Genomic DNA, 22625 nt, shown 5'->3' with positions numbered 1-22625 from the left:
CTTACTGGCTCCAGGAAGCAAGTGCAATTTGACATATGGATCAGCCAAACCATTATGGTCCATTGGCTTCAGGCCCTGGAGAGGAAACAGGAAAAAGCAGGAGTTAGGACGACGAGATGCTGGGAAGCAGGGTGGCTTCACTGAGCCCATCTACTGATGCCCGTTTCCCTGGGATGTTGTCGGTCCATGGATTAATTGCACAGTTTCCCCAGGACTGGGGAAGGAGGAGAGTATGGTCGGTGCAGGATCCGGGCTGTGCAGCAAAAGCTGAGCGCGCTCAGTGTTCAAACACCGTCTGCAGCTTGTGCCGAGGAGGAGCTGCGGGACGGCTTCTCAGCCGCACTTGGCATCGGCCGCAAAGCACCTCTCCGCTCTTCCAGCAGCTGACTCTGACACCCTGATCACAATTAATTTGGGGGTTAAGTAAATCAGCGCAGTGATTTTCAAGGTTTAAAATTACAGGGTTTTGTCATTTAATAATTGCTTATGAGCAAACATACACCTCTGCTGTTGTGGTGTTACTTTTAAGCGCTCCCAGAGGGTGTGATAGCACCAACCTACTCTTGGTTCTTAAGGCACAGCTGAAGGAAGAACAGCTTTCAGGCCAGCGGGAGGCTGTCGCCAGCCGACTCCCATCATGTTTGCAGGGAAATTGGAGGGTACCGGACCACAAACGCAAGGAAACACTTGCTGCAGCCATTCGTGATGGATTTTCTACGAGACCCACACAGCTCTTAAAGGATGATATGGATCATGTTTGTTATAGCAATGCTCTGGAGTTGATCCTGCTTCAGGCAGAGGGAGGAGACAAACCTGCTCTTCTTCTAAACAACCAGCGGGCTGAAAATTATCCAAGGGTGATGCACAAACCCAGCCCAAAGCCATAACTGCACAGACTGCATGGAAACAAACTCCACGGGGTAGGGAAGCAGCACAGGAGCACGAAAAATACAGCCTAATTTTTACCAGTCCTAAGTGGAAATGATAATGGCTACAGCACGAAAGTCCTTGGATGATTTCCAGCCTGGCTGAGGGATCCCTGCAGGAGTTATTTCTAGGCTGTCTGAAGGCAATCCTCCGCCTGGATCCGAGGAGGGTTTCTCTGCAGAGGTACCCATCAAACCCCAGCTCCAACCCAGGCATGGAAACCAGACTGGGTGATGCTAAAGACTCGTCATGCCCTTTGTGTGATGAGCAGAGTATCCAGTGCCCAGGATTAATGAGCGTGTGCAGCTGCCAGGGATCCACCTGGCAGGAAAGCACTCCTACGGGCTGCTGGTGGAAAGGCTGCGTGCAATGAAAAAATGTAACGATCGAGGCCTGGATTTGGGCAAATCAATGAGGCAAATACTGGGGTAAATCGCTTCCATACTTTACGTGTATGAAATAACGCACCCAGCACCAAGGCAGCCCCTCGGGATGCCCCCGTCCCACCCCTCCCTGATTTGCACCACTCGGTCAAGGCTCTGAGCTGCTCCTGACCTTGGTGAGGGCTCTGCTTTGGAGACGAGCGTGCGGCTCTGGGGCAAAGGAGACCAAATGGTGCCCGGCAAAGAGGATTTTTCTTCTAAATCAGAGCCAATAGGATAAAAATATCAGCAGTGAATGCAGGCTAAACGGCTCTGCTTTAACTGCAGTGCCTCGCGGGTGATGTCCCTGGCCCAACAGAAGAGGAAGGCAGCAGACAGGGAGGATGGGAGGAAGGTGGTGGTATCGGCTGCAGCTCTGTAGGCAAAAAGGACAGCAAGGGGCTGGGTTGGTCCCCAGGCTCCAGAGGGGACCCGGCCGGGCACACAAACTGCTCTCAGCTCAGCAAAGCGAAGGCTCCCCACAGCCTCCGTGGCAGAGGTGACCCACCTGCCTGATGCTGTGCGGCAAATGAGATCAGAAGCAAGCAAGCAAATTCCCATGAAAATGGATGGAGAAAGACAGGCAGCTCTGTAATTCACCCATCAATTCAGTTCGATTAAATTACCTTCTGAGGAGGCTATTAAAAGCTTTTTTAATAGATGTGCTATGGAAGATGGAGTGACAGGAGCCTGGAAAATGGCTCCTAATGTCATGTCTACCTCCCTCCCATGTCACTCGATATGAGTTTGGCTGAAGGCTGAATTTAACATGAGAGCAGCCCCGATGACTCTGCCCCACAAAGGTGCTCCCGCGGGAGCTCACTCCTCCCAGGGATCCGCAGGGTGACCGGCGCTTCCCCTACACAGAGGGACCTCCAGCCTAAAGCTGAGCCGAGACACAGAGGACGATGGCAGGGTCTCCCATTGGTTTCACCCAGTGCAGCCCTGGCTCCAACCAGTCCTCCTGCCGGGACCAATTTACGGTGCTGTGCATCACAGCATGGGCGATGGAGCTGAGACTGAGTTTCATCTTTTCCCTTCCTCTACCCGACACCAACATCCCTGCTGCAATCCTACGGAGACTGGCAGCACCGCTGCATCCCAGCCACTGCCAGCTGCTCTCCGTGCCAGTGACATTTAGCTAATCAATAGGATTTAATTACGAGTCGGGCTAATCGGGCTGCCGATTAACGCCACGCTAGAGGCATACAGAAATCACAGGAGACAGATTCGTTCCATCATTCGCCCGACGATGAGCTGCCTGCCCGGTGAGCAGGCTCCCTGCTTCCCAAAAACCAGCCTGGACACCTCTTCCCAGGCCAAGGCACCCCCTTCCAAAATGAGGCAAACTCTGTGCTTCCACCCTGCCGGCCCAGAGGAGACACACAGCTTCAAGATGGGAATTTCCCTGCAGTGATAAATGTTTTATGAGTAAATCCATAAGTAATGCTGGGTGCAGACCTGCAGCACTCAGCTTCAGTTGGAAGCAGGGGGAGCATCCAAATGCTCAGTGGGGTGTAAACTCCTGGGTGTTTTCTAGCTGCAGCTGCAGCCAGCGGTGCAGGGAGAGCAGCCCCGGTATGCTCGCATGGGCAACGTCTGCCCTGTGTGGCCCGCCTGGGGCCAGGGAGCTGTTGCCTGCACCGCTGCCTGCACCACCACCTGAGGCCCTCTCCCTCCCGAAAGCAGAAGAGAGAGCTACAGCACAGCTCCACAGCACCTGCACTGCCTGCACGCCTATAGATTCCTCTATGGCAGATTATTATCTTGCTCCATGCAGCAGCTTGGGCTCTGTAGGACTGAGCAGAAAATGAGACCCTCACCCAAGCCATGACACGGCATCCCAGGACACAGACCCTGGCACCTGCACGTTAATCGTATCCTTTTCTATGACATTTTATAGGAGAGGGTGATGCCCAGCACAGCCCGGCTGTCTCCCACACACGAGAGTACAGATCAACATAGCCCCGGGAGAGCGCCCGGTGCTCGTGCATGGCAGCAGGCAGCAAGCGGAAAGCCCTCCTGCCAGCCTGCCATGCTCCCGCAGTCCAGAAACGGGCTCACACACCTCCCTGATTTATTTTCCCATCGATCTGAGCCGAGCTGCAACGTGCCTGAATTCAGCCGCGCCTGAAGCGTGAAAGGCAGGGTACGGGCAGGGCTGCTGCCAAGACTGAAAGCCATTAACACGACGCGGCCGCTGGCAGCCTGCCTGCTCCTGCCTGCACAGGGCACTGAGCTTTCTGCCGGCCAGGGAGAGGTGGCAGGAACGCTGGGCACACCACCACAGCCTGGCTCCAGACGGGGAGCAATAGGGTTTCTTGGTCCTTACCTCCCTGGTGCCAGCGTAACAGGAGTGACAACCCGCTGCCAGCACTCGGCGTCTGTCCCACCGGCCGAGACCGTACCCCAGTTGCATCAGCTAAAAGCAATGCGAGAGTGTAGGACTGTCCTAACAGGCTAAGGCTGGAGATGGATGCTCCCTGAGCGTGCTGTGGTCTTCCCTTGCCCTGCAGAATCAGGGCATGCTTCACAATCCAGATGTGGACCAAAAGCAGCCCCGCACTCCTCCAGGAGGAACCAGGACTCTCACTTCCCTGGCCAGAGCCTGCAGAGATGCCAGGCGCTTGCTGCCTTCCAAAATCAGCTTCCAGGTATCCATCCATCTGTTGGCATGAAATGCCTGATGGCAGGGCAGATCTGTGGGGAATCTATTAGGGAAATTGAGGCACCAAGTACCTCGCTCCTGGTGTAACCACACAGCCTGGGGATAGCCCTGCGGCTACCAGCTTCCACACCCATACCTCCCACAACAAGGCAAGACTCCTTTCATTCCCTATTCCACTTCCATCCAAACTTTGGATATAGGCTGTCCCGAGAGTTTGGAAACACCCAGCACCTCACAGATCCTGCTGTGAATGTACACCGAGAAACACCTCAGATGTCCCCAGGCAGCCGGCACCAGGGCAAACTCGTGGAGCGGTTATCCCAACGTCCTGCACAATACAGCAGCTGATAGCTGCAGAGCAGAAAATTGGTGGCGGAGCACGACTGATTGGATTTATGCTTCTACCGGTGCCTCCAAGAGCCCACTAACCCCCTTCCCATTCCCCAGGAGCCGATAATGGGACTCATGAGGGACATCACCATGAAATTGCTGGAGGTTAAAATAAACAGAGAGAAGGAAAAAGACCATAAGTGAGAGAGAGGGTTGTCTGGGAGGGCTGTCAAAGGGAGAAAGAAAAACACTTATCGCAGGGCTGAAATAGTCCAGGTTTTAACAGCTGCTGGCAGTGACTGAGGCTCCAGGAGCTGCTGGAGGTGGGACATGACCCACGGGCACCTTCCTTGGGGGCCTGAGACATTGCCCCCAAGGCACTGCCAAAGCAGCCCCAGCTCAGGTCCAAGGGCAATACACGTCCCAGCACTGCGCTGTGGCTCATGTGTGTGGCCCCGGCGGTCCCTGGCCACCATGTCACATCCTCTACAGCACTACTTCTATCGTCTACACAGCCAACGCCGGCTCCCACCAATGGCAGCCGGGGTCCTGGCCCTTACCTTTTTGTAGTCAAGTTTTGGCAGCTTTCCCCAGGCGAGAGATGAAATGAGAGCGAGCAGATGGCAATGTAAATAAAAGAGAAAAATGGGAGAATGAGAGAAGAATGGAAATGAACAGGACTCGAACGCTTGAATGTCACAGCGGCGAAGGGGGGTCCTGCTCACCCCGCAAGCAAGGGCGATGCCGGCACCGCATGGTGGCACCAGTCCCGTGGGATGGGATCAGCAACAGGATCGTTCCTGTACAGCCGGGTGAACACAGTGGGGACCAGGACTCCCCTTCGTCAGCCCTGCCTTTGCTCTCGCTGCTGTTAGATCTATCACTTGCCACTTGCGGGTCTCCTTCCTCCCTGTCTTCCACCCACTGCAAACCCAATTAGAAATCTCCTCCTTGGCACTGCTCCCGAGCGCACCAAGGGAAGCCTGACCCAGAGGCTGCCGGTGAATTCACTGGCAACAGGCAGGGGGGTGCCAGGGAAGGAAGCAAAACCCACCGGCTGCCTCATCCCTGCCCAGGGAGCCACGGAAGCTGCACTTGTCCCCTGGCCAGGAGCAGCTCCAGGTCTGCTGGGGCAAATGCCTCCATGCTCACCCCCAAAGCCAAGCTTTCATGCCCGAGGTCCTATTCCAGATAGGGAGAACCCTGGGGTGGGGATGTGCATGCTCAGCACCCAGCTCAGCACCCGGTACCCAGCACAGCGGGCTCCAGGGTGGAGGCTACAAATAAGCCAGTTGCAGCTGGAGGGGAGAGGAGCATCCTCTGAAGGCAAATGGCATGGGCTGATCCTCTGGGGGGCTCAAATCACAGCCTGTTCTCCTGCAGTTTCTCCCATCTTCTGTAAAAGCTCTACCCCTTCCCAAGATCTACAGGGACTTAGGTCTTCTTCCACTAACCCACCACTGTCAGGGCCATGCTGTGTTGACCTGGAGTCCTCGCTGCTCTGGACCTCATGCCGGGTGAAGCAGAGAGGAGCTGAGTAGTGCCCAGAAGCACTTTCCACAGGCCGAGAGGCAGAACCAGGACCTCAGTTATCTGTTTCTGCTCCAAAATGTGCAAAAAACCCCTAATTGCTTCCATCATGCAGACAGCAAAGGCGCTGAGGCAGAGCACTTTGTGGCAATGATTAGCAGCGTTTAAAAGAGCCATTTATAAACTGACAGCCGGTCACAGCGTCAAGTAAATAACAACATTGGGTTGGGTGCTCTTCTAAAAAGCATCAATAGCTGCAACCATCTCGTCATGGGGATGAGCAGCCATCTCTGTCCTGCTGGAAAAGCTGGAAAGGCAGGGATGGAGAGGAAGGAGAGGGCAGAAGCGGCGGGTGTTGGGATGGAAGTGGAACTGTCAAAGGGATGGCTGCGGTTGGGGGACAGCAGAGCCCCCAGTGCAGCCCCGAGATGGAGGTTCACCCATCTGTCCCCACACACTGCCCTCACTCTGCACTGGCTTGGCACAGCCACGGCGCCCGGGTGGCCTCGTGGTTTTGGCAGGGCTCTGGTGGCCCCATAACGCAGGACAAAGGTGGCCAGCTCCAGGCATGTTTGGTCCTCACCTGGCGCTGACACATACCTTGGCTTTATTGATCGTGCAGTGGAGTGCGTTGTTTTCTTGATCGTAGAGCAAGCTGAAATCCAGCGTCCCCAGCGTGGCTGCAAAAGAGAAAAGATGTTATTAACCTGTGAGGCCCAGCAAACACTGCCTGTTTTCCCTCTAAGCGCAAGAAAAGTGGATGAAGATGCTACAGAAATGGCTGCAGACATTATAAAACATACAGCATCCTCCTGTGAGCCTTGTTATGAAACATGGCTTCATGCTGGGAGACTGGTGGCCATCCCCCACGTTTGGCCGGCGGGGCTGGCACAGTCCTGGGAGAAGAGCGAGAGGGATGAATGGCTGCGGCTCTCCCAGGCACGGCGGCTAGAGCACAGGATTTGCTTTTGTGGGCTATCTCACGGGTTGCTCCCATGTATCACCAGCCCCACTGCAGCCAGCCTCCCGTCCCCCAGGAGCTGAAGGCTCTTCTCTGGGAAGATCCGGGCGCAGCTGGGATACAGCCGAGACCCACTGCTGGCACATCTCCCCCCCTCCAGCGCCACTGGCATTCCCAGAATGCGTATTTGTATACTGACACCTTCAAACAAATGAGCCACCAATGGGATCCCTTCCCAGCTCAAATTTGGCTGCAAACTGTAAATTAAACCCAGTGAGAATTGAAATACTTTTATGGTTAAAATGAAAAACAACAACAGCTTTTAATCAGTGCAGTGTTCCCTTACAGCATCCACAACCCAGGAATGGCAGCAATGGGGCAGCTCCTGGGATGGGACCACAGGGAAAGGGCACGAGACGAGAACAAACCAAAAGAGCCTCAGCAGCAGAAGTACATTTGATTTGAGAAATTCTTTCCCTTTGGACAATCTGAGCAAGTCGTGTTAATCCAAAGCAGAAGAAAAGACTTAAAAAGACATGCTTTCCAAAAACATGATTTAACCTTCTCCCGATTTGCACACCAAAGCCCAGAGGCAGAGCAGCATCTCCCCTAGCACAGCTTCACCTGCCACCAGCCTTGAACTTCCAGACCCCAAAACCCCACACTTTTCTGTGCCCACCATCCCAAAAGGGGTCTGCCCGAGCGCTGCCCTGCCGCCGCGCAGCATCCCACCGCTGTTTCCAAGGTAACTGCACCTTCCCACCGCGCACGCAGGTTCAGAGCAGGGGGAAAAAAAAAAACTCCCACATAAAAACCAGAACAATTTTGCTTAATATCAAAAGCAGGGTTTGCTGGCTGGGAGGTAAGTTAGACGAACTTTAGGGCAGGAAATAAGGTGCTTTTTTCCACTGTAAATAGCCTCTGCAGCAAGGCGCCCCGGGAGGCGGTGGATATTCAGGGGACTGAAACCTTCCTGCTGCAATTTCACAGCGATCTTCCAGCCCAAACGCAAGTGAGCTACAGGTTTGCCTGCTAGCAAATAAAAAATCATTGCTTCAGAGCAAATACCTCGCCTTCAAAGCACAGAAAATATTCAGAGAGATTTCTGCCAGAATAATGTAACCTCCACCACCACCCCCTTGTTCTGGAGTAATTTCATGGCACATTAGCTATCGGTTTAGGTAAGTCATAAATCAGTGGGGTTTACCTGCCAGGGAAGATGGAAGTGATACAAGGTGAGGCCAAACCTCTACCACCCTGTGCGTCATCTCTGGGTTTGGCCCAAAAGGGCATTTCCCAAGCAATTACCAGCCAAACTCGCTCCACATCACACAAGGAAGAGGAAAGGACGGCAGCGTCCCAGCGCGCTGGTGGCCAGCTGTCCCCTGCCCACGCTCGGCAAGGGGGACCTCATGGCCACACACGGCACTGTCAGAGCACCAGCCTGGGCTACCAGCACAGCTCGCCGCACCAGGGCGAGGGGGGGTGTAGCAGGAGGCTCCACGGCACACGGGCGAAAGCCAAGTTAGCAAAACTCAGCAAATCTGCATTTTTCGCTCGAGAGCGGAAGATGAAGCCTCCGGTTTCGGAGCCTCATCATTTCCACCTGCCCTTTAATCAGCCGCTTCCTGCCAGCCCCACCGCTCGGCCCTCCCAAGTTCAAGCTGTTATTTTATTTTTATCACAGAAGGGGGCCTGCGGCTTAGCCTGCTGGATTTGGCAATTTATAAAACAAATTAAAAGCTTGGCGTGAAAACAGACTTCGGCCAGGAAATACTGACAAAGCCTCCTGTCCCCTCAGCGCCACAACCTGCCGAGGGGCGAGGGCAGCGGGGAGTCCTGCTCCGGCAAGACAGGCAAAACCCGAAAGCATTGTCACACAGCAGCAGATGCTTGTTTTGCAGCTGGGGACTAAGGTCCTGCTCCCCAGCACTAGCGGTTCATGAGCAAACCTTGAGCAGTTCCCATTCATCTTGGAGCTGCAAGCAGGCAGGAGGGCATGGACAAGGATGCGCGGCTCCCCCCCAGCCCTGCCAGGCTCTGTCCCCAGCTCTGCTCCAGCCCTGGAGGAGCTTTCCTCTATGCAGGGATTTTTTTCACTGATGGTGAGATTCCCAAGGAAGGGTCTGCCTTCAGCAGAGGGATGCGGAAACATCAGCAGAACACGTTGTGCTAATTGCTTAAAAATGCAGCCGTATGGAGATGACAAAAGGGATCAGGCTAACTTGGGGTTTGGCAGCGAAGGTGCCACTACGGAGCTGAGGGCGAGCGCTGCCGCCAGAGCCAGGAGGAGCCAGCAGGGCGGCAGATGCTGGGGACACATCTCCCGCAGGAACAGAGCACCTGAGTGACCAGCATGGTCACGGCCCCGCTGGTTCTGTTACCTCCTGGGCGATGGGTCCAGCAGAGCAATGAAGGAAGGCAGAGACAAGGTTCAAGCTGCCTGGATCCCTGGCTGGCTGCTCCCAGGCAGACTGGCCCCAGGGTTGCTTGGGGGCCTGAGGAGATGGCAGGAGACCTCCAGCTGAAGCCAAGGGTGGGAGCCACCCTGCAACCCACAACAGCTCCGTGTGCGCCCCCACGGGACCACAGCCCAGCTGGAGAGCCAGCCCTGGGCTCCTGGAGCGAGGAGCACGCCGAGTGAGCGGCCAGGCAAGCCAACACCAAAACACCAACACCGGTCTCACTACTCTCGCCCCTCCTGCAAAACCGCTGGCAGCACACCCAGCCCTGGCTGTGGGAGACCCGCCATCTCCAGCCAGCAGGATCGGGCCCAAAGCCTCCGGGCTGCAGCAGCCACCCAGGGATGCACCTGGCTCCAAACAGGACTCTCCACAAAGTGGCCGAATCGCCCTTCTTTGATTGCTTTCCTCCTCTCACCCACCCTCACAGCTGAGATGCAACTCAATTGTGCTCTTAATTAAGGGAGCGACTGCCTAAAAAAGAAAAGGGCAGCAATTAGACTCGAAGCACTGTTAGTAGATGTATTTAACTCGACTGGGCTATTCTAAACGCTGCCCTCTAATCACACAGGCTGCAAATAAAAAATATAAATAAATGTCTTTGTCAGGCATTACAAAGGCAGCTTTGCACTCTCCAGACAGCAGGCAGGATGTATCATTATTATTACAATTATTCTGCTCCAATGATAAAATAACCATTAGGAGAGCTGAACTCATTAGCAGGTTCTGACCCTCTTTCCTCTCCATGAATTGGGAGAGATTGATGGGAAGGTGCCAGCCAGGGTCTGGCGTTTAACACAGGCTCTAAAAGGGAAAATAAATCTGACTTGCACAAGAATGCGGCCTCTTCTCCCACTGACCTTTGGGGCTTTTGATTAATTCAGTGGGCCACAAAATTATTAGAGGCCAGCATAACCGGCAGATGCATCTCCAGGCTTAGCCGTGGGATACGGCGAGCGCGCCTGGAGCCCGCGGGCAGCGCGGCGTCCTGGCACAGCGCCGCTACCGCCCTTGTTGGTGGAGTCGGCAGAAATTGTTTATTGCTGACATTTCCCACCAGCGCCCAGGGTGACGGGGCGGCTGAAGTTGCTTCTATTTATACCTGCGGGATGAAAGGCAAAACGCAGTGATAAATCTATGCTCTGCTCCCTTATCCAGCCCCTGTCCTTGCAGGCTACGTGCCCTTGCCTGGCCCACGCAGGGTGGCAGATCCACCCCTTCGGTGGCCTGGGACACCCCAGGGAGAAGAGTTTCTCAGCCCACGAGATGCTCAAGACATGGAAGAGGCACCAACGCTTGCAGCACAGACCCACGAGTTTCGGCACAGCCTGCAGAGGAGAGAACCGCTGACTGAGTGGGCTCCTTACCTTCCAAAGTCAGGGAAGCTTTTCGCATCGCGACTGCCCTTAGAAAGCACAGCAAGGCTCTACGCTGGGAGAAATTGAGGTGTGCACAAAAAACCCCACTACAGAACTAATTAAAAAGAAGTCCAAAAGCCTTAAGTCCCTCTGCTTATCAGCATTGCTGCTCCCAAGATAATCTGCTCATGGATTTTGTGCCAGGGAGATCAGAGCAGAGCAGTAAAAAGACTGCTGGGGATTGTCTGGATTAGCTCTCCCTTACAGAAAGCACAGGTTCAGTAACCTTCAGACTGGGTATTTTTTAATGCACTATAAAAGATAGGTCCCTATTCTTCCATTGCTTTAATTTTCCTCTGCAATGGAGATAATTTTAAAGGTCCTGAAAGGCAGCAAGTAATTCTGTGCACTTACAGCCCCATGTAAAATGTCGGTAAATGACTCCTCAGGAGGAACAGAAATTATTTCTTGCCATTTCCAAGCAAGGCTGCTGAAGATCGCTTTGGCAGGTGGCTGCCTGCGCTCCTGCCTCCCTGGGTGCAGCAGTGCCTTGTCCAGGTCCAGTGGCACACGGTGGAGCAGCTCAAGGACCAGAACACAGGGGAGAGCCCTGGAAAGGCCCCAGGGTTACCCCTGCAAAACAGCACCATCAGTCCCTGCAGCTTCCCACAGCCAGGGCTGAGCTTGCCCAGCACCCACCGCGCTCACGGTCCGCGCACAGACCTGCTTGGGCTGCTGCTGGTGACTCGTGTGCCTCCGCGGGGAGAGGGTGCGTGGCCTGTCAGGGATGGATCCAACAAGGTGCTGAGACCCTGACAGCTGCAAGTCCCCAGGTCTGATGGTAACACTGACCTCTGGCATGAACCTACAGCCACAGGCATCGCAGCAGGTTTCAGCATCAGCCAGGGAAGGCAATGAAGGCAGGTGGGACACTTCGGAAGGTCAGCATCACCATGAGCTACTCCATGACAAAGGTGTCCTGTAGAAGGTTTTGGGACACATCCCAGGGGCAGCACACCACGCTGGGACACAGACATTCCCACTAGCACCTGGGCCACGTGGTGCCAGTTGGCAGGATCACGGGACTCTGGTTCATTGCTGCAGGCAGGGAAGGACGTTCCCAGTCCTACGCAAAAACCCAGCAGGGACCGGAGCCAGCACACAGGCAGGAGATCTTCCTTCCTCGGGAACTCCACAGATGTGGTTGAGTTCAACAAGACCAGGAGTAAGGAACAAGCACAACTTTTCTTTCTTGCAACTGGTCCCTGCTTCATCATGGTTTTTTTTTCACCTAAAATCTACAGCAATTAATATTTCTTCATTTTGGAGACACAGCGCCAGCCCCTGGCAAGCTCCGGAGCAGGGAGCTGCTTCTTCACGAGGCTGGCTGATGGATGCTCATCAGCTCTTCTGTCTTCTCCAGGAGGAGTGTTCAGAGGAACACTTATCTGCTCAGAACAGTTCAGAGATGCAATTATGTTTTACAGCACTAAATGGTCCCTGATGTCAGCAGCAATTAGACTTTCGGCAATTTCAATTTAGAGATGGCCTTCAAATATCTCCCTCTCTCTCCCTTTAATGAAATACAGTATTGCAATTAACAACCCCCCAAAATTGCCTTCAGTGTTAAATACAAAGAGGAAAGATCTGGGAACCCCTTGGGTTTGAGCGCGTTGGAGCGAGGGGTGTCAGTGAAGGGATGAGGATGGCAGAGCCGCCGAGGGGCAGGGAGGCTGCCTCCTCCAGCTGGGCATCATCTCTCCTCCTGCACGCTGGGACCAGGGGAAGGTGAAGGGCTGGGCAGGCTGCTGGGGAGAGAGGGAGCCAGGCAGACGGAAGGTTGCTCGTTAACCAGCAGCCGCGCGGTTCCTTCATTAACAGAGATGCTGGAGGCCACAGCCCATATGCTCCCTCCATCGCTGCTGGCGGAGGGATGCCTGGGCAGACCCTGCTCACCATCATGGACTGGCCTCACCAGGTGCCCCGCATTTGTCTCCAGGATTTCAGGGTGTCCCTGGGAACAAGCATCTCCAGGGGCTGAGGGCTCCTCGACTCTGAGGAGGGCCAGCAGCACCCGATGCGTGGCCTCCACCCGGACCACTGACAGGGCGGCCAGCAGGAGAGGGCGAGAGCTCCCTGCAAGCCAGCACCTTTCCGATACCCAGGTATCCTGCAGGACAGGAGCTAATCCAAAGTCACCTTGGTTAACACCTCGTGTCTCCTTTGGGAGGGCTGCAAGCTCCCCAGTGCCCTTAAACCTTGGGTCCGACACCGCCCGGTACCTATACACATTTCTTTGGCGTAGGCAGCTTGGGTTGTGGTGTGGTTGGCAAAACCATGCTCCGGGCTCTGCCGACATCAGCTGTGGTTTGTTTAGTTTCCTGAGTGAAAAATACTTCTTTTGGCCTTATCTGGATTGAAAAGACGATTCAAAGGTTATAAATAGCAGTGGCAGCATATGCTAAGGAGCTGCGTTTCAGAAGTAAATATCCTCATCATTTCAATGCACATTTCCCCTTGCCGTCTCTCCCGCCTCCTCCTGTCTGGCCAAAAGCATTGCCAGGTGACTTGCAAACCCTGCACCCCTTAAGACCTTCATTCTTCTTTACGCCTTTAAGCAGCCAGTAATTAATATCTGCATGACGGCTTTGCCTGCCTAATTATCTTCTTTGCTCAAAATAAGAGTCTTCCTAAATAACTTCTGTGGCGTTGCTTGCAGCAGGCGTCACAAGCAGCCGTTCACCAGGACAGGCCTCTCAGCTGTAGTTTGAAGAAGTTGTTTTTATGCTGCTGCAGCTTGGGAGCTCATGAGCCTGCTCCTCCCATGAATAAAGCTGGGAATACGATGAAACTGGCTGGGTTTGTACATACATAAACAGCCCTGGAGCACTGGCAGGAACAGTATGGGGCAGCTCTTCCAGGAACGCCAGCTCCCACTGCAACCCTCTGCTTTCGGGCTGCCTCCCCACGCGAAAACCCAGAGCCAAACCCGTACAGAGGAGGGAGGAAATTCCAGCGCCAGCCGCTGCCTCGCTCCAAAGCCAAACAGCAGCTCAGGGGAACGGAGCATTTCTTCAAGGGCTAGAAACTTGCTTGCACATTACAGAAGAGGATGACCGCTCCCTCCAGTGCTGTCCCCTGGCGAGAGCAGCCACAGCAGCGCTCCTTCAGAGGGACCATGTTTTTCTACCTCTGTGATGCTTGTGCAGAGATTTCAGAGACCTCAGAGACCTTTAAAAATCTGTCAGGTACAAATTCATGCTGGTGCTGTGGAGGGGAAAGCGCAGCCACTCGAGGGGCATCGATATGCTTAGAATCAGGGGAGATGGAAGGCAAGACCTAGCTCCTCGCAGGTGGCACATTGCCACCTAGCTGGCATTTGCTTATTTTTCTTGCAAACCAAGCTCCCTTGGCAGCGTGCCACCGGACTGGGTGGGAAGCATCCCTGGTGGCTGGGGACCCCTGGGGCCTGGGCACTGCTGCTGTCACCGGGCACCAGCCAGGGGAACCAAAGATGAGGTGAGAACCGGGCGTCTGGAGGCAGTAGGGGTGAATATCCTCCTTCTCAGCCCCAAATCACAGCAGATGCTAGCGCTGGTCCAACACCACCAAACCACCCTTCTGCAGGGTTTGCACCAAACACGCATTTCCCCACCTCTCTCACCTCATTCCCCCTCCTCAGCAGCTCCATTGGAGACAAACCCACTGCGGGAAGAGTCCCACTCTGTACGGCCTAGGCTCCTGTCCCAGAGTGTCCCTGCAGGGTGAGGACAGAGGAGGCATAGGGCAGTGACGAGTCTCCCTCCTAAGGGCCTCCCAAAAGCCCTAGGATGGCAAAGGGTGCTGACCACGACCCTGTAAATTCTCACAGCAGCGCTGCGGGTGGGTCTGATGGGAAAGGCTGGCTCTGTGCGATTCCCAGTGCTCCCAGGGTCAGCCCTGACATCTCCTCCATTATCTGCTCTGTCAGCTCCCCGGCCCTGCCTGCTCCCTGCCACTCGCTGCATTCAACAGGCTGCTTACAGCTGCCCTGCAGGGACCACGCTTGTTTTCCTTGGCGCCTCCACAGCTCCCCTGAGCACTGCGCTCCCTGGCTCCGCAGGGCTGCAGTGCGGTACCCTGAACCACTGGCCTCAGCCCCGTGTGCCCCAGACACATAAACTCAAGCCTCTGCATCAGCCTCGCAGGGACCGGTGCCATCTGCCTGTGGCAGTGGGTCCCCTCCCACCCTACTGCAGCTCAGCCGGGTCCCTGCCCATCTCTGGAGGGATCACACCTGCCTCTTGCAGCCCTGGGATTCTTGATTTTCCAAAGCACCAAATACATCCATGCGCGCACGCGCACACACACACACACACCCCTGCTCCCTGTGGATGCCAAACCGCTGGATCAGGCCACCCTGCTTGGATGGGAGCAGACGCTGATGCTTTTCCCAGGGCTGCCCTGCTCTGGGGCTGCCCACATCCCAGGGAGAAGCCGTCTGGAGGAGAGGAGCTCCTGCCAGCTCCACAGGCACCTCCCAGGATTGCTGGTGGGGTCAGGAACACCACTCAGCAAAGGATTAAGAATTACGGTGCAGGGAGCCAGCCCAGGCGAGCTGTAGCAGGGTAGCTCTGGTCCAGCCCCTGCCCGATGACACCCTGCCGTGCTGTGGTGGCTGAGGAACGTGGCCCCATCACTCATCAGCCTGGTGCCACTGGAAACCCAAAAACACCAGGCTGGAGAAGTAGCCCTGGGCAGGAACGAGTGTAGGGGAAACCCAGCCAAATGCTGCATTTCCCCAGGCAGGGGCAGCTCTGCTCCTCTCACCCGGCCAGCCAGCACCATCGCTTCAGTGTTGGAGGAGGGAAACCCACAGGCAGGTGGGACAAATGGGAAGGAGCCGTCCTCTCCTCCTCCTCCTCCCGACAAATCCTGCCATTGCAAAAATCCCTCTCCCTGCACCTCTCCAGGGACTGTGCTGGGAGCATCTTTGGGGAGCAAGGCAAAACGTGCTTCTGCCCAGCAAGTCCTTGATTTGTAGGTTCTGCACCCAGATTCCACCACCACTGTCCTGAGAGACCTTAGTGAACTCCCTGAACCCCCTGTGTCACCAGAGGGAAGTGACACCACCTAACCCCCGATGCTGCGCTGCCATACAGACTAAGGTTCCCCAGGGGAAATTTAGTGCAGGTGACTAATGCAGCAGCCCTGAATCACCCACCAGGGACGTGGGGGAGCTGAAAGACACTCCCCAGCGTAGCCAATGGCTCAAGTCAGGCTGTACAAATCCTCTCCCAGCTCCTTGCCTGGGAAATGGGGCCAGCAAGCCCTCATGTGGCTTTGCGACCTGGCTGCTAAACATGGAGGAGTGACAGTCTCATCCTGCACATTTATGCCAACCACTGCCCTGAGAGCGGCTGGGGCCATCCCGTCCCGTCCCCAGAGGTGTGACAGCAGCAGTCCCACCTCCCTGCTCTGCTCCTGACACCGCTGTGCCTTTGCCAGCAGAGAACCCACCACATCTGGCAAAACAGCCTCAGCAGTTTGCCTGACACCTGTTACTCTGCAAGGAACACTCTTCCTAACACCAGCCGGGGAGAGACAAACACCCGCTGGCCCCTGGCACCAAGCTGAGCCGCTTCCAGCATCACTGGCGGGGCTAAATGGAGAAGGCAGAGCCCCGGGCAATTTCCCCACGAGTCACCTGGTGAAAGCACCGTGCCCCACAGCCCCAAGCACTTCGGCTCCCACACACACCTCTGCCCCTGAAGCCCAGTTGCTCCCATTTCTATTGTTGGGATGAGCAAAGATGATCTAATAATTAGAGCAGCAAATAACCCAAATCCAGTTAAAGTCACTGTTAACTGCCCAGCTGGGACAAACACAGCTTAGCGGAGATGTTCTCCCCGGGAGCGCAGCAGCTCTCACTTCCTCCAAAGAGTGTGACCCCAACACCGGGACGGGAAGGGAGGGAGCACCAATTTGGGGGTTGCATGCAGAGCCCCAGCCTCTCCCCGCGCTGTAGCTGGTGGTCAGCAGGCAGAGGGGGGCACAGGGGCGGCCGTGCTTCTTTGCAGCAAGCACAGCCCTTCAGGGAGCTCTCCCTGGGGTCACACTCCAGAGTCTGGCATAGCTGGCAGCATCCCAGGCCAGCCCAGCGCCCCGCAGCGAGGGAGCGATGCTGAGGCAGGGCTGTGACATTTTGCACAGGGAAAGCCACCGCCTGCCCGGCGCTGGGCCGTAAACAGCTCAGCGTTGTGGGAGCTCAGCCTCCCCCTTCCCCCAGGATGAGCACGCAGCACCACTCCGCAGCACTGACTCCCTTCCTCGGCATCTACCGCCTTCAAACTTTGTGCTCAGCCCCTCGCAGGATCTGGCCCCTAAAGGCTGGGCTGAATCGAGACCTTGGGTTTTAACCGACCTCAAGGAAAGCAACCTTATCCCAGCCACTGTGGCTGGTAGAGCCAGACAGCAGCTGCTTTGCAGCCTGCAAGCTCCACTGAGCTGGGTGGGAAGGACGTTTTGGGTGAGGAGGGGTTAAACCTCACTGCAAACACCTGCATCTACCAGATCAGCCTTCTGTTCAGAAGCCCCCCACTCCTGGTCTCAGCCTCATACCTCGTAAGGGGCTTTGTCTGCAGCTGGAGGGTGAGGAATGACAAGCCAGAGTTTGCCAAGGGAGAAGGCAGAGATTTCCCGGGCGGATGTCATTCTGAACAAATCTCCCCGATGTGGAGCTGGGCGATGCTGGAGCGTATCGCCAGCTAATCAGCAGGGTGGCTGGAGCAGGCTGCACCACCGAGACGGATTAACCGAAGGGTCTGAGCCCAGCTGGCAGCCTTCGGAGGCAAGGAGCCGAGCAGGGACGAGGTAGAGAAGTGTATTAACCGCAATGGCAAAGCACAGCAACTGGTGGCTCTTGGGAGACTTCCCTAGTTTGGGTTCAGCAGCCAGCCTGGCTGCAGCAGGGACACTCCCAGGGCCTCCCTCCACCCAGGGGCAGTGCCGGAGCGGTGCTGTGACAGCCTCCCCGGCTAGAGCTGAGGGCTTGTCACTGCTGCAATGTAATCCCAGGGATGGACAGCATGTCCGGCAGCCGGGAAGGGCACACAGCTTGAGCAGCAAGATGGGGGACCAGTCCCAAGACCCACCCTTGCCCTCAGCACCCGTCAAACTCCCACAGAAACTTAGGAACTCACTGCAGTCGTCGGACTCGTAGCCCTCAGGGTCCACCACCTCCTCAGGTGCTTGGCACTTGGCTGGCTGCTCAGTGGGTGTCGTGCCATACGCCCCGAAAAGCTGGTCCACGTCCTCATCCTCTTCACGGGGGGCCTCGGCAGGGCTGACGGAGGGCTGGCTGACGGCAGAGCGCAGGGTGCTGCTGCGGCCGACGGCGGCGGGGAGCCCGCGGGGGAAGCGGGGGAAGTAGTCGGAGATCTGCTTGATGGGTTTGATGGGGCCAGGGCAGACGTCAATAGCCATGTGCTCCTGGATACTTATGGTCATTTTCTCTCCTTTTCGGAGTGTCATGCATGCGGCTGTCGGTGCCAAGCCCCCCCGGAGAAGCCTGGACCGTGCGCAAGAGAGCCGTGAAGTTTCTGCCGGGGGAAGCTGAGACAGGCGAGGTGGGAGGCTCCGGCGGGCACCTTACGTGGTTCTCGCGCCCTGAGCCTCAGACGCTGCACGCATGCTGCTGCCGCCAGCTCTGGCTCTCGCACAGCCCCTGATCCTGCCAGCGCTGCCTGTGAATAAGTGAGCGAGACGGAGAGACGGATAAGAGGCAGGGGGTGGGCTCTCGGGTGATGTCACCAGCTAGCAACAAAGCGGTACCCAGCAGCGGAGGAATGAGGGCTGTGGCCGCCCTGGCCACACGGCCACCAGCGTGGGCAGCCAGCCCCCCACCCCTTCCCCAGCAAAGCCCCGCCATGCCTGGGGGGAGCAAAGCAGAAGTTGGGTCAAAGCCCACCTCCCCGCACCCGTTCACCCCATCTCCCTGCCAAAGCGGGCTGAGTCCCCGCCAGACCCCTCTGGAGGGGGGAAGGTCACTGCACGGGGTCAGGAGCCACTGTCCTGTTGTGTCGCATCCTCTGAGAGCTGCAGAGATGGAAGCAGGGCTGCCCCAGCCCCCGGGCACAGCGGCAGCCCCCATGCCCTCCCGGCTCGCTGCGGGGCCGTGCCAGGGATGTGCTCTGCTGCATACTGAGCAGGGGCACAGGTGGCACGCTGCCTGATCCCAGCTCCAGCCACACCACTGCTTGCAGGGGCAGCCCAGATTGGGTGCCCTGCTGCCGTAGCTGGCCCCAGCCCGCAGCAATGCCCCCTCCGGAGCTCAGCACCAGCCGGGCAGGCTGGGCGAGCTGCCCGCAGCCTCTGGCACGGGGAAGGCACCAGGGACTGAAGCAACACATGGCACTTGCTCGCAGCCCGGCCAGCACAGCCTCTCCCAGCCGGCTTGTGGCTGCTGGCACAGAGCATCACAGAGGAGCGAGCAATGGGCTGGGGCAGGGCCCACAGCCAGCATGGCGATGCTCAGCACTCCGCCAGCAACCTTTCTGGGCAGGGACGGGGCCCTGTCACCAGCTGGGAAGGGGACAGGCTCCCTGCAGCCTGACACGGGGTCCCTGGTAAGTTTTGAGCTGTGGTTCGCTCACGGAGTTGGTCCCAAACTGGTGTTTTTACCTAATCCCCTCCTGTGTTAACATCAATAACTCTGTGGTGTCACAAGCTACTGGAAGCGGACTTTTGAGCAAGTAGAGCTCAAAGTCAGAAGACAAGTACTGTGAGAACATGATACAAAATGCTGCAGAGAAACCCACCCTGCCCAGGAAAACGTGTCTGAAATATTTTGTAAGGGCAACTACCCCAGGGCAGACTTTCTGCTGGCTCAGGTATGGTGGGTCCGGCATGAAGCTGGGACACACTGTGTGCACTGGTCACCCACCACCATGTCAAGCCCATCACAGCCAGTACTGCCAGGTAACCCGACAACACACAGATCCCGTGCACAGATCCTGCAGGTTGGCACGCAGATGTCTATTAAAAATAAAGCTCTATTCTTTGGAGAATTTTCCCCAAACCCAGCAATATGACACACAACCTTTTTGTCTAACAAAGAATTCAGTTTTCATTCAGATTTTGGTAAATGTTAATGAACGACCCTGACTCATAACAGACTGACACTAGGCAAACTACCCTAATTTACTCCTTGCCGGGAAGCAAACATTTTTCTCCTGAAGCATCCAAACTTGTCATCGCTCTGTACCTAGACGTGATGCACATGGATGCTCTAATGACCTGGGAGAAGAGGAGACCGCGCAGCCGCTCCTTCCTCCCTCTGTTGTTTTTTCGCTTCGAAGTGGCTCCCGCCTATCGCGCAGGGGTGATCCGTGCTGCTCTGCCAGGAGACAAACTGCTCTCTCCCAGCAAAGTCCAACAGCGGATCCAGCCTAAGACACTTTAACCCCCTTCCCACATCCAAGGACTCCTAGCATTTTAATTCAGATGGAGATGCCACCTGCTTCGCATTCGTGTGGTTGAAGCTAAAAACCTCGCGGATGGCAAGACAAGGGTGGGAATGTCATGGGAGGCATAAAGAGCTGCCTCCGGCTTTGGAGCAGCCTGGATGTGCTCATCCACACAGGCTCCATCTTTGGGTGCAGCATCCAGGATGCAGTGTGGACTCAGACAGAACGAAGCAAAAATTGGGCCCGATGCCCAGAAAATAGCAGCAATTCCCTCTAAGAAAGGGCAAATAAATAAATAAATAAAATTAAGTTACGTATGAGAGCCTAATGTCATTATTGCCATTACAAAAGCATGATTATTTCAAACGTTTCCTCAAAAAGCATAAGAGCCAAATAGACAAGGATTATTTCACAGGTCAGAAAATCAAGGCTCTGGGAATTAAGGTGAGCCCCCTGAGCTTTGCATCCTCCCCAAAAGCTGCCCCACATCGCTGACATCCCACGGCTGGGATCAAGGCCCAGCAGGACCGACGGGAGATGCCAACAGGAGATGCTCAGCTTACCCAGGGATGCAGAGTGCAACTGATGACACAAGCAAGGGTGCACCGGGCGACCAGATTAATGGAACAGCAGAAACAGAGCTGAAGCAGGCACACCTCCCTGCTGTCAAGGCAGGACTGGCCCCCAAGGGAGGAGACCCTGTCCCTAAACCTTACAGACTGAAAGAAACAAAAACAAGACTTACTGCTAATAGCCCAGATGGGACTTTCTAGTCTCTGACCGATCCCAAGCCTGCTGAAAGCAGCTGGAGCCTTTCCTTAGCTTTTAATGAGTCCCAAAGCAGCTTGGTTCTGAAAAATCACACTTTTCCTACCATCTTACACTGCCTGAATGTTTCCTCCTAGGCTGCACAGCCCAATATTTACTGACGATTCCCGAACGTGGCTGGGGCTGGTTGCACAACCAGGCACCAAGTACTGGCATACTTGACCCACAACACGAAAGGTAAAAGGGACAAAAATAGAGAGTTGGGCTGGGAGACAAAAGCAGGGCTTGGAGATACAAAGCCAGTTTCCAGGTAAAGCTTTTAATTCCCACCGTCTGTCTAATGCCCTGGAATGTGACTTGATTTGATCCCTCGCTCTGCCGGGGTGATTCAGAGCTACTGCAGTGCCCACGCACGTGGCCTTCATTTCCCTGAAAGGGGGAATGCTGGCTTCCTCGCCAGCCCGGCAAGAGGGGTGACAGTTTAAACATCACATGGCTGCTTTCAGCAGCGGGACCAACAGCTCTGCCTGGCAGGCAGCAGAGCCGCTCTGTAGGGGGATACTCCATCCCTGGAGGAACGGAGGACATACATACTCTAGAGAAGGTGAAGATGGCCGTCACAGAGTCAACATCAAAGCAGGAATGGGATGATGGAGAAGAGCACATTGCCCCTGTCAACAGCTGTGTTTCCTCTCCCTGGTACATGCAAGTTGTGACAACATCCTGAGCTCAGCACACGTGACACTGCACTTCAGCAGCTTGTTCTGAGGTGCAACAGAGTGGTTCAGCTGCTCATATCAGATGAGGGCGTGGGCTAGTGTGCCAAAAGCATCCCATAATGAGAGCGGTGATGTAGAATGCAGGAGCCATCACACCAACTCCAGTCCGGGCTCAGAAAAGGATCCTGTCCCGGGACAGCTTAGACTTTAAATGATGTCCTGAAGAAGGGGCGTGAGCAGAGACTTAAGCACATCCCCAACAAAGCCCATGCCACTAACTCACCCCATGCCCTGAGCAGAGCCTTGCAGAAGCCCAGCTGCCTTATGTGACCGGGGAGTCATCCTGCCAGTGCCGCGCAAACGGGCGAACAGAAGGAGCATTCCTACAGCAAACAAAAGAGTAGCAAGTAGATTAAACATGCATCCAAACATACAGGCTGTACTCAGGACACACTTCAACCAAATTTATTTCAAATGCTAAGCATCAAATTGTGGTGTCGGTTACTCCAGGTTTAAATCAAGAAGAACCAGGGCTGATTCCAGTTTAATCAATTCCTGTCCATATGAAAAGTACAGCAGCAGCATTGCACACCCCCATCTCTTACCAGAGATTCAATGACTGACCCACTGGTTCTTTATTTAATACTTTGTCATCTCAAACCCAAATGATTTCACAGAAACCCTCTGCTCTGCTGGGGCTGCTGGAGAAGACATGAGCCTGAAGAGTGCATGAAGGGCCAAAGCCAAATTAAAGCCTGTTTGGAGGAATCACCTCTACATCTCATGTACCCTTGAACTCAGGGGGACCCACTGCAGGTTGGGAGCAGGGAGGTTTGACAGTCACCCAGGGAGGTGACACAAGGCAGCACTAGCCTGCACAGCCCTAGCTTTCTTTTTGCTTTTTCCCAGCCGTTGTTAAGCCTGTGTTAAGCCACAGCAAGCGCCCACAGCCTCAGGCATGAGAGGGTGCCAGAAGGTAACGCCAGCTCAACCTGGCTGCAGGGGCAGGAACAGGGGAAGCCCACGCTGCCAGC

At 55.5% G+C, this 22625-nt stretch overlaps 1 protein-coding gene across 2 annotated transcripts in view; it reads right to left on the bottom strand.

The window, feature by feature from the left end:
• Positions 1 to 22167, bottom strand: part of DOC2B (double C2 domain beta) — a 39803-nt gene extending 17636 nt beyond the window's left edge. Inside the window, exons 1-4 of one of the 2 annotated variants that reach the window (XM_074594975.1) lie at positions 21875 to 22167; positions 17840 to 18382; positions 6478 to 6557; positions 1 to 75 (exon numbers count right to left, since the gene is read on the bottom strand). In XM_074594975.1, coding sequence (XP_074451076.1) covers positions 1 to 75; positions 6478 to 6557; positions 17840 to 18170 — 486 coding nt within the window. In that variant the 5' untranslated portion in view covers positions 18171 to 18382; positions 21875 to 22167. Of the gene's footprint in view, positions 76 to 6477; positions 6558 to 17839; positions 18509 to 21874 lie in introns of those variants that run through there. The other variant, XM_074594974.1, reaches the window with a different exon arrangement.
• Positions 22168 to 22625: the final 458 nt, after the last annotated feature.

The sequence above is a fragment of the Larus michahellis genome, chromosome 7 (genome assembly GCF_964199755.1).
Source record: "Larus michahellis chromosome 7, bLarMic1.1, whole genome shotgun sequence".
In the NCBI taxonomy this organism is placed as follows: Eukaryota; Metazoa; Chordata; class Aves; order Charadriiformes; family Laridae; genus Larus; species Larus michahellis.
Note: the sequence above shows the minus strand (reverse complement) of the source record. Positions and strands in the feature narration are given on the sequence as shown.